General features: G+C 32.5%; 1 protein-coding gene and 1 long non-coding RNA gene across 2 annotated transcripts; both read right to left on the bottom strand.

Annotated features, from left to right (window-relative positions):
* Positions 1-788: 788 nt before the first annotated feature.
* Positions 789-2,830, bottom strand: LOC148203282 (uncharacterized). The gene is made up of 2 exons (XR_015784508.1): positions 2,436-2,830; positions 789-1,148 (listed from the first exon to the last, which is right to left on the bottom strand). It is a non-coding gene; the product is annotated as an uncharacterized LOC148203282 (long non-coding RNA).
* A 4,721-nt stretch (positions 2,831-7,551) lies between these two features.
* Positions 7,552-8,848, bottom strand: LOC148203283 (uncharacterized). The gene has a single exon (XM_088107538.1). The coding sequence runs from the start codon at positions 8,758-8,760 to the stop codon at positions 7,552-7,554; it is 1,209 nt and encodes a 402-aa protein (XP_087963664.1). The 5' UTR covers positions 8,761-8,848.
* Positions 8,849-18,316: the final 9,468 nt, after the last annotated feature.

The raw sequence follows: 18,316 nt of genomic DNA on the forward strand, positions 1-18,316 counted from the left end.
AGGCACCATTTTGTATGACATAATTAAATTCATTATAACACACCATTAATAGAGATTCAGTTACACAACATAACCGAATAAAGTTGTCCATATATCCAGTTACTGCATCAAAAAATTAAAACTTTGATATTGAATTTAACCAGTAATATTGTTGTACAAAATAAAATTCAGAAATAACCACAAAGGTCTAACAACATAACCAGTTATTGTAACCAAATCAGCGCCTATGCATTTAGTGAACGAGCGCTCTCTACACGTGACCTAGCGTTCGTTCTGTACAGCTGACCGAGCGTCCAGCGTTTCAGCACATCACCCTGTCGCCCAGGACGCTCGTCACAAAGCAAGCTGACGCTCGTCGCCCCCTGCACGAACAAGAGGACGGTCGTCCACAGAATATGAAGTGGACGCTCGATCTGGTAGTGGACGCTCGTCCTTAGGTCCGACACTGCCACATGGACGCTCGTGTAGCGCTCGTGCAGACGCTGGACCAGATGGACGGTCGTCCAGACGCTCATCGAGAACGACGGTCGTCCAGATGTGGACGCTCGTCCATACGCTCATCCAGAAGGACCCTCGTTCAGTCGGTCGTCCAGAAGTGGACGGTCGTCCAGAAAATTGGACGCTCGTCCAGAAAATTGGACGCTCCTCCAGAAAATTGGACGCTCGTCATGGTGTACAAAACCAAATTGCATAAATAACCACTTGTATTGTTGTAGAAAACCAATTCAATAAATAACCGAATAAAGTTGTCCATAAAGTTAAACACTTTTAATTTTCACGAAATGAACTTCATATAAAACTTATAACATAACGAACATTACATAAGCACTTAATGCAACAACAAATTGATCAACATAAGTTAAGTAGTTCACAAATTTTTCTAAATAACACATCCATGTGTCCACGCACAATATTCGACAACAAACAACAACGATAAATCTGAAATACAGGCAAGGAAATTATGAAAGTTTTAAACTTGTTGCATTTATATTGTTCTTCTTTCATCCAGTGCCTTCAGGTTTGTGAAGAGGTGGAATCAATTTGGATAGAATGTCATCAACGGAGCGTGTTGGAGGCTTGTTGGTATCAATTGGTATTGATAGACGTACTAGGTCATCAGTTGGGCCCCCAATATCACTTCCAAAAACCTGCACAATCCGAGAGTATCATTTAAAGTCATACAAAAGTTTACAACATATATAATAGTACAATAGAAAATTGTTCACCAAAATCTTTACCTTGACAATATTCCTCAGAGTTATGTTAAGATAGTATGTTTCACGTATTGGTGAAAAAATTGAAACCTATATAAATATTATTGGTGGAATCCATATTTTTATGTGGGAATATAAGGTCAAAGAAGGACACTAGAAACAATTAATTTCGTAAGAGCTGATTCCACAAGGACACTAGAAACAGAAAAAATGGACAAAGAAACTTTTGGTGTTAATCAAGCACTTAGCTCTATGAAAGAATACTCTATATTTAAATTCATAAATTAGATGAAACCATTCTCTACATAAAATCCAAGGAGTTATAAATAACAGTGGCCAAACACCATATACAAACCACAAACAACATAATCACGCAATATATCTAGGGGCAAACAGGGCACAATGCAAAATGCTAATACAACTGACCAAGAAAGGGCAACCTAGTAGTGATAGAAATAAAATATATGTGATGGATTCCAAAGCAAATTTATCACTCAGTAAAAAACAGTGGATGCAGGTACATAACATATACAATACATAAATTAAAAATAAAATGGTGCCAGAAGCAAATGTATGAAAAATTCAGGACACCTTAAACTGATGTTCAACTCTAATGACAATATTTCCCTTTTTCTAACGCAAAAAAAATATCATCAAACACAAAATAATTAAGGAACATAGAGGGAGCGAATGCAGCATGGACAGGGAGTTTTCGGACTATAACAAAAAGGGGAATCATTTCAATCAGTTCATGGGAAGTAGCTCCAGCATTGGCGCCAAGACAGTTAGAAACGTTTGCGTTGCATTTCGTGCTGCTGCTGAGCAGAATAACCGTGCTGGGTGGGTGCCATTTTGCAAACTATTCCAATCACTATTCCCTCTGATTTCATGCAACTTTTTCACTCTCTAGCTCTCCATCGCCACTACCCTTTTTCCATTTCTTCTAATCATCTCACACTTCATCCATTTATTGCAATATTCCCTTTTGCAAATAAGCAAAGCAAGCCCAAAAACACTAAGGACAGTAAATAATCCTACAGGTTTGCCCAATCGACAATTTTATCTCTCACGACATTTCCCCCTTTAGTCTAGGGTTTCCGATAATATACCAAAAATAAAAACAAAGATAGACAAATTATGAGAAAAGAACAAAGGAACAACAGTATCATACTTTATATTATTCAAACGGTACAAAGGGGAGAAATAACAAAGGGGACAAACCTTCCGCGCTCCACATCGAGCACGTCCGGTACGAACTTTGCCTTCGGCTACACCTTCGCTGGTACAAACTTTTCCTATGACGTCCAGCCTCCGGTGGCAGCAATGGAGTAGGGTTTGTGTTTTCTCCCTCGATCTCTCTCGTTCTCTCGTTATCTCTCGTTCTCTCTCAATCCTAACCCTAGCTCGAACATTTGAAATTTGAAATCCCACACATCCTAAGCCAGCAAGTTAACTCGAGCGTCTTCGAAATTTGAAATCCCACACACAGATCCTAAGCCAGCAAGTGAAACGCAACGTTTCATTTACTTTTTTACAAGCCAACTCAGCACCAGCAAATGACCAAACTATCCTTCATGATGTTGACAGTTTTCGGGGCCCACCGCGTGTCAAATGAATGTAATTTGCTTTAACCGTGTCAAAGAATCATTTTTGATTTTTATCTTATAAAAACTAGAGATTATATATTCTTGAAAGTTTCATCTACCACAACAAGTATAAGATATTAGATCGAATAAATAGATTCATAATTTATCTTAAATCGAATAAATAGATTCATAAATTTATTTAAACATGTGTTCTTATACGTATTAATCTAGTACTTCATAAGATATTTTTATCACCACTTTTAACCAACCTACATTTTATATATCTCAATCGAAGAAGTAAGTATTATATTATAATCATATTTTGAAGTTCGACGTGTTTCATGATAAAAAGAACTTGTCTTTTAAACTCAAACTTATCAAGGTTGATAATAAATTAAAAGATGGTTTAGTTAAAGTAGTTTAAGATATTTAATCAAGATATATTACTCGAAAACTTAAAAAGAACATGCAAGAAAAAAAAAAAAAATATATATATATATATATATATATATATATATATATATATATTTTATAAATTTGTTATTTTTAAAAATAAATTATTTCACTCTTTATTCATCCATATATAATCTATTTAAAACACTTTTCTCTAGTTTATCTCTAAAATGACAAGGAGTTTCTCTTTCCCAGCCTTCTTCATGCTACCAATAGTTAAGAACAAATAATAATTGGCATAGTGAGAGCTTTGTTAGGGGTAAGTTTGTAAAATTTATTCTAGTCTTTCAAATTAATTTCATAATTTTAACACAGATTCAACTTAATTATGATATTTTTCTCTGTTATTGTTTAAGCTTCTAATACCTACTTGAACTCTATTAGAAACAACAAACGAAAATATAAAAAAATAATAAAGTGTTAAACCTCTAAACATTTAAATAAAAAAGGCAATTAAAATATGAATTTAAGACTATGGAATTCTTTCTGTGACTTATTGAGACCTTTTGTAACATTTCTGTTAACTTTCAAAAAGATTTTTTTTTCCAAAAATTAAAGACAATACCTTTCAAACGTTTCAAGTCTTCACCTTTTAAATATTCACTTTTTCAAGCCTTTACATTTGAAGCGTTCATTGAAAAACGGTCTTCAAGCGTCAGAAAAATATTTTTATTTATTTATCAGTAAAAATTTTAAAATATTTGTTTTGTGTTTAGAAAATAATTAAAGAAAATTATTAAACTGAGGCCCAAAGTGACGTGCACTGTGATGAAGCCCAATATTGGGCGGCCCATGGAGAGATTAAAGCCATCAGATGAATGGCTAATGTAGACGTGGCCAGCGCTTCTTCACAAGTCAGGAGAGAGAACGGAGAGCTTCCAGAGGGTTCCGTCTCAGAGAGTGGCGATCTCACGGTGGTCCGGCAGCCTTAGAGGCTTCAGATGGCAGTGGTGAAAGAGGAGAAAATGATCAGGACAAAGAGACAAGTAAGTATTTCTTGGTTCCCATTTCTTTCTGTGTATTAAAGTGTTATTGCTTTTCATTGATTGTAAAACAGAACACATACAAAACATAAAACAGAAAACAGAGCTCTATATATAGTGCTCTGATGAACAGAAAACAATAAAGACCTAAAACAGAAAACATTAAAACAAAGCCCCAAAATGAACTTCGGTTCATCTTGTATTTATGTATCTAATAACAGATTCTTAATAGCCTCCCCTCAAGCTGGATGATGGATATTCATCATTCCAAGCTTGGGAATAATGGATTTGAACCTAGTCCGGTGAGGAAATTTAGTAAATACATCTGCAAGTTGCCCTTCTGATCGAATGGGAAGCAAATGTAAGAGCTTGGCTTGTATTTTCTCACGAACAACGTGACAATCTAACTCTATGTGCTTGGTTCGCTCATGATAGCTTTGATTGTGAGCAATATGCCTTGCTGAGTTGTTATCACAATAGAGGACAGCAGTAGCTGTTGGCTCAATGTGTAAATCTTGAAGAAGATAGTGTAACCACTGCATCTCACACACGGTGGCTGCAAGAGCCCTGTATTCAGCCTCCGTGGAAGACCTTGACACCGTACTCTGTTTCTTTGACCTCCATGAGATAAGAGAGTTGCCTAAGAAAATGCAGTATCCAGTAGTAGACCTTCTTGTATTAGGACATGTGGCCCAATCTGAATCACTGAATCCCTTTATCTGAGGATTAGAATCAGCAGCAAAGAAAAGTCCTTCAGCTGGACTTGATTTGACATACCTAAGTACGTGTTGTAAGGCTTGATAGTGGTGCTTAGTTGGTTCCTGCATGAACTGACTTAAAAGATTGACAGTGAAGCATAAATCAGGCCTAGTGTTAGTAAGATAGAATAATTTTCCTATTAATTTCCTATAATCACTAGGGTTTTCCATATAATCCTTTTTGTACATACTGCTAGTATTGCTCAAATAAGGTGTAGAACTAGGTTTACTCCCTAGCATTCCTGTTTCTTCTAGGATATCCAAGGCATATTTCCTTTGGCACAAGTGTATCCCTTTCTTCGATCTAGCCACTTCAAATCCAAGGAAATACTTGAGTTCTCCTAAATCTTTAATCTGAAATTGATTATCCAAAAGAGTTTTCATGAGATTGATTTCTTTCATTGAATTCCCTGTCAAGACAATGTCATCAACATATATAAGTAAGGCTGTGAAATCCGAAAGGTTTCTTTTAACAAATAGGGAATGGTCGGATTTAGATTGGGTATATCCTGTAGAAATAAGAAAAGATGAAAGCTTGTCAAACCACTGTCTGCTAGCTTGTTTCAGCCCATATAAGGATTTGGTTAGTTTACAGACCAGCCCTTTATTGTCAACATTTAATCCTGGAGGAAGATCCATATAAACATCTTCATTCAAATCTCCATGAAGGAAGGCATTGTCTACATCAAGTTGATGTAGGAACCAGCCTTTAGAGGCTGCAAGAGCCAACAAAAGTCTAACAGAGGTGAGTTTAGCAACTGGGGAAAAAGTATCCAAAAAATCTATTCCCTCTTGTTGAGTGTAGCCTTTGGCTACCAATCTGGCTTTATATCTCTCAATTGTGCCATCAGCCTTATGCTTCACCTTATAGACCCATCTGCATCCGATAGACCTCTTTCCTGGAGGAAGTTGGGTCAAATACCAGGTTTTATTCATCTGTAGAGCATGTATTTCTTTCCTCATAGCATCAACCCATTCAGGGCTGTTCTTAGCTTCTTCATAGGAATTGGGCTCTTTGTTCACAGTCACAGCAAGAGTGTATCTCAAATGCTTATCTGAAAGAGATTTATAGGACATAAAATTTTTAATGGGATAGGGAGTAATCAAACCATTTTTGGCACACAGTTGAGTGGATGGAGAGTGATCACTTTGCTGTATGTAATCTTTTAAGTATTCTGGAGTCCTTCTCATTCTGCTGGATTTCCTCTGTACATTCTCAAGTTCTTGGTCTATAGGATTGTCATTATCGGTGGCAGCTTCCTCTCTAGTAGATCTCTCATTCTCAGTAGAACTTTGTTCATGGCTGCAAGTAATGTCACCAAGAAAAAATAGGTCTCCTTTATCTTTATCATGATTACTGTTTCCTGCTTGTTTGTTTTTATATGGGAAAATATTTTCATAGAAGATAACATTCCTACTTATGAATATTTCTCTACTATTAATGTCAAGGACTATATATCCTTTTATCCCACTCTTGTATCCTAGAAAAATACCCTTTCTAGCTCTAGGATCAAGCTTACTTCTGTTACCTTCTAAGGTAGATGCAAAACATAGGCAACCAAAAATTTTTAAGTCAAGATAGGTGGGTGATTTACCCTGTAAAAGTTCGTAAGGGGTTTTGTCTTTAATGATAGGAGAGGGAAGTCTATTGATCAGATAAACAGCTTGGGATAGAGCATAGGACCAATATATGTGAGGGATATTAGATTGGAAGATCAAGCTGCGGGTTACATTCAATATATGTTGGTGTTTCCTCTCCACAACAGAATTTTGTTGTGGAGTCTCAACACAACTTCTTTGATGTTCAATTCCATACGAATTATAGACACTAGAGCAATTAAATTCAGGTCCATTATCGGTTCTTATCACCTTAACAGCCTTATTATGTTGTGTCTTAACCTTAGCAATAAAGCTCTGCAGCAGCTCTCTAGTTTGGCCCTTATTATGCATAAGAAAAATCCAAGTATGCCTACTGTAGTCATCAACAACAGTTAAAAAATATCTATGACCATGTACAGAGGGGGTAGATATGGGACCCCAAATGTCACAGTGAATCATGTCAAAACAGTCATCAGATAAAGAAGTGCTTTTAGGAAAGGGCAATTTGTGCTGTTTGGCAAAGTGACAGATATCACAAGCATCATTATCACTAGCAGTTTGAATATAAGGGAAAAATTTACACATCTTATCAAGAGTTTTATGTCCAGGATGACCAAGTCTAAAGTGCCAAATATTTACATTGTCATGTTCATACGAAAAAGCAAAACTAGGAGCTAAATTCCTTCCAAAAGATTGTAAATGGTAGAGTCCCTTGCACACACTAGCATACCCAATCATCTTCAATGTTGAGTTGTCCTGAATTTCACACATCTTAGAAGAGAAAGTTAGTGTACAGTTTATATCCCTAGTAAGACTTTGAACAGATATGAGATTAAAAGTGAATTCTGGTATATATAAAACATTAAAAATCACAAATTCTTTAGAGAAATGTATGGTTCCAGCATAGTGAGCAGTGACAGTAGAACTATTGGGTAGTTTTACTGATATAGGATTGATTTTATAGAAAGTTGTAAACTGGTTTTTTATCATGGGTTACATGATCTGTTGCCCCTGTGTCTATGATCCAAGAAAATATACCTGGTGCATTTTCTGTGTTGTCTTTCTGGATTTGACTGATGCTGTGAGATGGGGTGTCAACTTTCTCCAGCATTTGCAGTATCTTTTGCATCTGTTCATGAGTGAAAGAATTTTGAGTGATATTTTGCTGACTTGTCTGCACTCCAGTAGATGTTGAACAGACATTAGCTGCCCCCCATTCACTCTGTCCAGTGTTGTTTTCACCACTGTTGTCATTCTTTTTGTACCAAGGTGGGTATCCATGCTTGGAATAACACTCATCAATGGTGTGGTTCATCTTATGACAGTAGGAACACTGTTTTCCGTAGTTGGGGTTTCTCCCTCTCCCTCTTCCTTGATTTCTGGGAGGATTTCCACGTCCATAATTCTTCCAACCTTGATTGTTCTTCCATTGATTTTGCTTTTCAGTGGTACTAGCAAGGACCTTGCTGTCATTCTGATTAGAATCATTTTTCCCTTGTCTTTCTTGCTGTATGATGAGGGAAAACACACGATTAATGTTGGGTAGAGGCTCCATAAGCAATATCTGGGTTTTAACAGTATCATAGCATTCATTTAGGCCCTTTAGGAAACATATGACATGCTCCATGTCCCTGTATTTCTGTGATGCTTTGGACAGATCACATTTGCATGGAATTTTGCAACTGCAAATGGGAATGGGTCTTAGAAATTCAAGTTCTTCCCACAAGATTTTCAAATCTGTAAAATACTGGGTCACACTCCTTTCACCTTGCTTGATGGAGTGAATTTCTTGGAGTAAATCTGAGAATTTGAAGTGATCTCCTTTAGAAAATCTTTCCTTCAATTCTTCCCACAATTCTTGTGCATTCTCTACGTATATCACACTCTCAGCTATTTGGGGTGATAGGGTTTTAATGATCCAAGACAGCACCATCATGTTGTTTCTTTCCCAAGAATCAAACAAACTGTCACTTCTTTCGGGTCTTGTGATGCCTCCATCTATGAATTTTAGTTTGTTCTTGGATAAGAGAGCCCTTCTCATGTTTCTACTCCAAGAAGTATAGTTGGTTTCATTCAAGACCTGAGATATGAGGGAGGTGCCTGGGTTCTCCCCTGGGTGTAAGTAGTAGGGGCTGACTGGGTTATTGGTCTGGTCCAGTTTTTCCATAGTTAGCAAGAAAATTTCAAAGAACCAAAGAAAGATCAAGAAAAAGAAGAAAATGCAGCGGAATCAGTGGCAGAACAGGTCCAAGACCTGCTCTGATACCATATTAAACTGAGGCCCAAAGTGACGTGCACTGTGATGAAGCCCAATATTGGGCGGCCCATGGAGAGATTAAAGCCATCAGATGAATGGCTAATGTAGACGTGGCCAGCGCTTCTTCACAAGTCAGGAGAGAGAACGGAGAGCTTCCAGAGGGTTCCGTCTCAGAGAGTGGCGATCTCACGGTGGTCCGGCAGCCTTAGAGGCTTCAGATGGCAGTGGTGAAAGAGGAGAAAATGATCAGGACAAAGAGACAAGTAAGTATTTCTTGGTTCCCATTTCTTTCTGTGTATTAAAGTGTTATTGCTTTTCATTGATTGTAAAACAGAACACATACAAAACATAAAACAGAAAACAGAGCTCTATATATAGTGCTCTGATGAACAGAAAACAATAAAGACCTAAAACAGAAAACATTAAAACAAAGCCCCAAAATGAACTTCGGTTCATCTTGTATTTATGTATCTAATAACAGATTCTTAATAGAAATAAATATTTTTATCTTCAGAAAATTTGTTATATAAATTTATATTATTTTAATCAATAATAATAGAATCAAAGATCATTACTTATGTCTTATAAAATGTCCTAAGAATACTGACTAACATTCCCCCTTTATCTAAACATAAAAAATAATATTACGTAGTATAATGGATTAACTATCACTTTGTTATATTTTTCTAATAGTATATGTCTTTTATAATATCCCGAAAAAAAAAATTAATATAGAGAGTATTTTCGGCACACATTATTATCTTTAAGATTTTGGTATATTTAAGAGATTCAATGTCATTTTTCTTCATATGAACGTCAACCTTTTATCATTATAAATGCTTTTGAATTATTGTCTTGATAGTCAAAGTCTTTTCTAGTTCAATTATTTATAAATGTTTTTGAGTTTTTGTTGTTTGAAAATCATTTCAAGTTTTTTAAGTGAATACCAATCACACTAAACAAACAAATTTTATAACATTTATTTTCAACATTCATTTTCTTTTATTTTTTTTCTTTATTATAATAACGACAGAATCAAACCTTCAAACTGCATTAGTAAAGTGTAAAAATAAAAGGTGAAATAGGTGATATATATATATATATATATATATATATATATATATATATATATATATATATATATATATATATATATATATATATATGTTTTGTTTCCTCTAAAATTTCATAAATTCAATTTCAATCCTCCTCCAAAATAATTGGTGTTAATTATTCATTCTTTTAATTTAAAGATGAGGACTTTTGATTTACCAAATGTATCTTTAGCTACCATAATTTAAATAATTTTAACAAGAAATATAAATTTTAGAAAAAAAATGACAGAAAAGATATTAAATAAGTTTTTAGTGAGACAAAGATGGTTTGTCCCGAAACACAAAATCTTACTGGTGAAGAATAGAATCGAAGTGCATGATGTGAATTTGGTTGAAGGGTATTATTACCCGAAAAGGCAGTCTAACCTAATATGCCATTAGCTTTTTGCTTTGTGAAAAAGTTGGATTAAGTTTACTTGATGCTTTTCCGGAATCACGATTGAGCAGTGAGTTTGGGAGAAAATAAGTCAAAAAGTGAGCAGTGAAAAATTGAAGGAAATTGGTTAAAAGCATTAGACGTTAAAGAATGGTGGGTGTCCAAAGACAAACAAACACTCACAATCAAAACTCCCAGATTCCTCTTCCTCAACTTCTATCTGCCTCTTCATTAACACCTTCTACATAATTATCAATAATAAATAACAATCTAATGCATGAATATGATACATTTATAAGATTTGCTTAATGGTATAAAGTTAGAGATTATGAATTCAACTTTTGTTCAGACACTCAAATTATAAAATTGATTTAGTCTTTTTGAAAAGAGATGATAAAAGTTATAAGATGAATTCCTTGTTATATTATAGAGTTTGATTTAATTTCACCTAATTTAATATTGTCAGATGTTATTCTTCATTTTATTATATAAACAACTTTTTTTTTTAAGTTTGAAATATACACTTAAATAAAAATACTTTCCTAGTGTAGATATGGACATAAACATACATATTTGGTAATAATTCTTTATATTATTAGACTCATGTTTCATCGTATTGTGTCCTCATAAATCAACATTCTTCTCACTAACAAATACTAATATAAATTGTGGTGTTAGTGTGCATACACACACACACACACATATATATATATATATATATATATATATATATATATAATATATATATATATATATATATATGGTAATTTCAAACTTTGAATGATTAAACAACCACAGATACAACATGGATTAAAATATAAGAGAATTGTTGGAATGGAAACTAAATCATAAGATTTATAACTATAAAGACTAAAACAAATTTTTTTGACAAATATATAAGGATTAAAAAAATATTACTCATATAGAGAAACTAATATACAAAGTTTCTATGCACGAGACTGCAAAATAAATGTGCAAAAACATGAAATAAATAGTTAATTAAATCTAGATTTAATACATGGTCCCTAGTTTTGGGGTTTTTGTTCAAAGTCGTCCTACATTTTAAAAAAGTTTAGTTAGTCTCATATTTCGTTAAAAAATGTTTAAAATGGTCTTTTTGGCCTATGACATTAAAAACATAACGGTGAAGTTGCCTCCGTGGCCAAAACTGAATGATGTGTAAAGTTTTTGTAATACGTGGCACATACACTAGTAAAAAAAGAGGTTTTTAACTCGCACGTTACGCTTCAGTTTCAAAAAACTGAAGCATATTAAAACACGGTGGCAATTTCGTAATTTTTGCGAAACTATATGTCTCGGTTCAATTGGAATCAATGCCTAAAGGATATACTGTCTCGGTTCTCTGACCAACTGAGGCAAAATAGCTTGCAGATCTGCCGTTGCTACCTCCACCACTGGTCGTCGTCACTGCCTTCAGAATTGGTCGTCGCCACTGCCTCCGCCCCGTCGCTACCTCCACCATTGGCCGCCATGATAAAATTTTTTAACCTATTGTTCCAAGTTGTTGCCTCTACTTTTCTCGCGCAAACTACGTTGTTTCTTGTCGCCAGTGACCGTTCGCCGTCGCCACCAGCTATTCGTCACCGTCTTTGGTCGTTTGTCGCCACCTTTGGTCGTTTATCGTTGCCTTCGGCCGTTTGTCGCCGTCTTCGGTTGTTCATCGCCGCCTTTGATCGTTCGTCACGCTATTTTGTCGTCGCCTCTGCTGTTGCAGATAAAAAAAAAGAAAAATGATTTTGAAAGGCAAAAGTTCGAATTTTCTGAAAAAAAAACATCTACCACCTCGGTTCAAAACCAACTGAGGCAAAAGACCCTCACATACTGCCTCAGTTCAGAATCGAAGCAAAAAGGCTACCTCTTTTTACCTCGCTTGTATATACCTCGGTTCAGGAACCGCTGCGTATAAATGAAAATAACCGGTGTCGTTTCCCTGAACTGCACTAGTGATATGATATATTTGAATGTGTAAATTAAAAATATATATAATGATGTCAGCTAGATTTAACGAAATGGGTTAAATTAAATTACCCTATCTAAGAATCCTATCGCGAATTCTGGGTTTAACAATCTGGTGAAACTGGTCTTGTAATCACTATGGCGTAATGATTCCTTGAAGGTGAAATTTGAAGACCGTGCGTACGTGAGGTAAGTGTTGCTAACCCTAGCCTACTTACTTGATGTTCTTGTTGTTGGATTTGGGGGTTGGGGTTTGAGGTGGAAATAGAGGGTGGAGTGGAGGTAGAAAGTAATGGTGGAGAGGAAGTGGATGGTGGAGTGGAGGTGGACAAAGATGGTGGACTAGAGGTGAAAACTAATGGTAGAGAGGAGGTGGATGGTGGAGTTGGAAACTAATGGTGGAAACTAAGCCAGATATCTTTCATGTGTTTTTTGTTAATATTCATTTGGGACCAAAGTACACAGTTTTAAATTGAAAAGGGGACCACATTGCACATTTTTTAACCAAAGGGGAAACTAAATTTAACATTACATATATAAACACATGAACGTAAAGATTGAGCTTCACCTTCACATTACATGAACACCTTCACCTGAACGTAAATTGCAAATTGGCAATTAGGGTTTCTGATTTTGCACATGATTTTGTGAATTGTGAATTGAGATTCTGATTTTGAAAATTGCAAATGGGACTTTTGATGTTACAATGATTTTGTACAAATCCTAACCCTTTTCTTTTACCTAATAATTTCATTTTTTTAACATTTTCATGTACTTGCCAACTCAATTCATCTCACCTTGCCACATAATAAAAAACTGTACATATCATTCAGTTTTCACCACGAAGGCAATTGCACTGTTATGTTTTTTGAACCGTTTTTAACAAAACATGGGGCGTTATTGAACTTTTTTAAAAGATATGACGACTTTGAACAAAAAGCTTAAAATTAAGAAACAAATGATATATTAAACCTTAAAACTAATATTTGAAGTTTATTGGAATGATTTACTGAATCGAGTCTTGAAAATTATTTATTTTTTAAGAATTAATTAAACTAACTTAACTAGTGTTAACTAGCCAATTTAATAATCGTCACTTTGAAATTTTATTGATTTACATATCCAATGCAAGGATTGGTAATTGATTGGAATTAGCCATTCATTATTATATATTTAAGTATTTACTTCACCATGATAATTTTTAAGATTTAGTTTACTTTTCTGAATGGATATTTCATATTTTCTATTAAAATTTTTATAGGCATTTTCGATGCGGTTATTTAAATTTACTTAACCTAATTTTAATTTATTTTTAAATTTTAATATACTGTTTCAAATTAAAGATATTAGTACATTTAGAGTAAATACGAATTTGTATTAAATTTAAATGATGTTTGTTGCATGTAAGTAAAACTTAAGTTATAGATGTTATATATCTCATTTAATTGACCACACATCTTGTTCAAAAAAGGAGTTTGAATTTGAAGTTATGAAAGAAAGTTTGAAAAAAAATATTTTAATTTTCTTTCCTCTAAAAGTCCCTTGTCTCAAATTTGTGAAATCATATATAGGTAATTTATGATGAATATTAGGAGAAAATAAATTTGTGCTAATAACCTTAATTGCATTAATTAAAATCGAAATTAATAATATTAAAAAGTTGAGTGAAAATAAGTTGAGAGAATGGAGAAAGAAATTCTAAATTTACATTTAATTAAGTCAATATTTATATCAAACGATCCTAATTTTTATAATTCTTCAGTGTTATTATCGACGTTAGGTAATTAGCGCTCTGTTAAGTGAAGCATATAAAGACGATGCAGAGCATTAAATATACATTTGCTAAAGGAAAATTTTCTGTCTTTTTGGAAATTTCAAGCAAAATAAGTAAATAAGAATACTCCAGGATCTGCATCACACTACAATTAGTAGTATTTTAGAAAAACATATATATATATATATATATACACACACACACCATATAAGTCTCCTTCAAGATTTAGACAACAGAAGCTAACTACAAATTTTAACCATGAACTCTGATTTTTTTTTTTTATAGAAAACATAACACACAACAACATGATATTTACGAGAAAAACTTTTATAAAACAAAACTACACCCATGTTTTAGTTTCTACAAAACCACAACTTCAAATCACGAATTTATCTTAAAACATTGAAAATCACACATAGATTAAAGATAGATTTATAGTAAATAAGTAAGTATAAATTTCAAATATATTTTATAAATTTAAATTAAATTTAAAGTCTGCATCTAATATTTAGAATGTTCAAAATTTATCATAATAAAATTTTATTGTTTATTGAATATACGATGACATGTACTATTAAATTATTATCGAATTAATAATTAATATTTAATTTTACGATTAAGACGTATATATCTTACAAACCGATTGATTTTGTAATATTGAATATATTATTTGAAAACTCATAAAATGTTCCTATCTTTCGAACTTGAAGATAATAAGTAAGAAAATGTTAATTGGAAAGTGAGATGAGGCTTTGAGGAATAAAAATTGGCCTGCACTTTCAACGAGTGGACACGAACAGCTAGATTCATGGAAACTATTCTTACATCAATTTTATAAGTATAGTTTTTGGATGATAGAATATTGGAGGAACAAATGCTTATGCATGGACACTGTTTGTTGTAATGACAATTTTCGACTTTCACGTGAGACGTTGAGTTTGCACTTAATTTTGATTCATTGTGAACAGTAGCAGACACGTTGAGGAATAGCAGAGAGAGACCATGCATTGCATTTGTCAGAGAACAAAATGAACTGTCACTCAAAAACCAATATTTTTTTCTTATTCTGTAAAAGTATCAAAGAAAAACATTGCTTTTAGTAGTCAATGATTTGTGCCACAAAACCTATGTATATAATTTTTATATAATAACTAGAAACTTTAAGGATATTTTTAACCATAACTAAAATTTAGAGTTAATTACATATTTCATCATTTAATCGTTGTTATTATTATTTTATCGTACAAGTTAATTTTCACATATTTTATTATTAGTTATTTTAAATTGACTAGAGAAATGCATAAAAATTGAAAACTTACCAGAAACATGTATCAAATAAACTACTGCGGTAAGATTCGTAAAATAATGGCAGCTGATTAAATAATAAGATGTATAATTAAATTTAAAAATGTAAAAAAAAAACTATTTTTTAGTATATAATGATAAAATTTTGTATCTCAAAAAAGAGAAATAAGAGTAGTTGTATATCTTTATTATTAGTAAATAAAATTCTTTTTAATGGAAACAAATGAATTTAAATAGAAAATGTAATTTTAAAATTAAGAAAAATTTAAACAAATGAATGTAAAACACATTTTTTATATTCATTTATTTGATTTGATGTTTCAAAATTTAAAATTAAATTATAATATATTTACTATGATTTCAATAAGTTTTTACTATCCAATTTATTGAGAAAATACCGAATTTGATTTGTAAAGGATTGAGACTGGTTGATAAATCTTTCTAGGTAATATACTTCTTTTATAAAGGTCTTTAATTTTTTTTTTTTGTATATAAGTTATGCATCTAAGTTTTGTTTTTATAACGATGACATCAACATTATTCAAATGTTAATATCTGACATATTTCTCATTCCTTAAAGAAGCAAATAAGTATAAAAAAAAATCCAAGAAACATAAATTAATCGTACAAACAACAATTTTCATTTATCTTTTAATTACTTTTACTTATGTCAATAATTTTTTTTACATTTATCCTTTAAATTTTTGGTTAATTATATGTATTTTTATTTTATTTTGAACATGATATAAAATGGAATTGGAAAAGATACATCATACATACTTATTATTCGTTCAGATAATTCAAAATGAGAGCGAGTTTATGGACTTGTTACTAAATGTAATATAATAACAATTCATTATATTTTAAAAAAAAGTTATAAATATTTAAAAATTAAAAAATCAAAATTAAAAAAAGAAAAGAAAATTATGGTTCAAAATTACAAATAGTTAAATATTAAATAATTTAATGGCGGAAAAAGAAATGTAATTATCCATAAGAATTTTATAAAATATAGAAACTAAAATTATAATTAACCTAAAAGAATTTAAATTAATGCATGATATATATTATAACATTCCATTTAATACAATACTACTAAATAAGATATTTTGTAATGAATATTAAGAAAAAACAAATAATTCAATGTATATTGCCTATTAAGACAATCATTCAAAAGATAAAAGTATATTAATATTATATATATATATATATATATATATATATATATATATATATATATATATATATATATTTCAATCTACAGATCATTTCTAAGTTGGCTCCTCATCCACCAGAGGTGATACTCTTATATATTTATTTATCATACCAATAGAGTGATTATTACAAAATAAATAAAACAACATAGAAACCAAAAAACATACAACAGGGGTCAGCTAGTTGAAAAAAAAGATAACATACATTTATAATACAATGAATCATTCAATTATCACAAAAAAACATACATATAACTAAACTATTTTTAAACTCAATTTATTTGCATACATGTCCTTGAGTAAAACTAGTGAATTTATGTACTTGTGGTGATAAAAATACTTGTTATAGTTATAATGTTGGGTCTATCGAGGAAGAGGTTCACTAGGGAGACACAAACACCAATGAGATATGAGCCCAACCATGTAAGGGATTGACACCACTCTCTACCCAAAACCTTAAGGCAATGTGTTAATGAGTTTTTCATCTTTATATAGTGCTCTACTTTCTCATTTCTATCAAATGTGGGACTTAGACTAACACTTGGATTCCTAACAATAAGAACATTAGGGTCGTCCTTGTGACAAGACCTCCTTTCACTCTCATCCCCTAATCATTCTCTCTACATGAGTATGAATAATTATTAGAGTTTAGAATGACTACACAAAATGGAACCGTCTTTACCTCAAGGCATAACCTAGTGAATCACACATCAAATAAGATTTCCTCCATAAATTTCCTCACATTATCACAAATTTTAACTATCTTAACCAATTACAAATTACTTATATATTTCCAATAGTCAACAAAGATATCGATGACTCATGCTTAACACATGTGACATACATACTACAAAATTGAATCCTTACAATGGAGGTGATGGCACGAGGTTATTGGTGTGAGGTTAGAAGTTGGGGGTGCAAGGCTGATGGCGGCAAAGGTGGTTGCCGGCAAAGGTGGTTGCCGGCGAAGATGGTAGGTGACGGTGGAAGGGATCTGGTGAAAGAGGGTGATGACGTGAAAAAATGTGGTAATGTAATAGAATGTGATAATGTGGCAACATGTGGTCTGCCACTATTAGTTAAGTTGGATATTACACTATTAACGTTTTTAACGCCGTCAGGACAAAGAACCAACTTGAACTACTTTTACAAAGAATTACTCGAAACAACTCAAAAATAGGAGGATCACTCTGAACACAACTAACAAAAAATTAAAGAACAAAATTAATATTAAGCTTCTTTTTTTTAAATAGTTGAAACTGTTTTAATTATCTAAAAGATAAGGGAAACCAACTAAAAGTTGTTGTTGGTGTTTTGATCATGTGAGTTACATGTTTATTTTGTTTGGAATTGGTTGATTAAACGATGTTGGTGTTTAAACTGTTAAAATCTGTTTGTAATTTTTTGTGTAATTTGTTTTTGTTTGAATTGGTGTTGTATTGGGCTAAATTGATCATGGTAGGACTTCCACTAATAATTATAAATATTTTCATCACTTTTAACTACATTAATTAATTAATTAATTAACTTTATAATTAGGAATTACTTACCATGAAATTAGTGGTCTGGACATGGTATTAAAGGAGTATTAGGTAAGAGGTGGTAGTGGGAACGTATGAAGGAACATAGTAAGTAGACAGTAGATAGCATCCTCAGTCAGTCTCTGAATGTAGATTTTGTTATGTACTTTTGACTATTTCTTGAT

This window comes from Vigna umbellata, chromosome 2 (assembly GCF_029865625.1).
Source record: "Vigna umbellata cultivar VRB3 chromosome 2, Vumbellata_1.0, whole genome shotgun sequence".
NCBI classification, from domain to species: Eukaryota; Viridiplantae; Streptophyta; class Magnoliopsida; order Fabales; family Fabaceae; genus Vigna; species Vigna umbellata.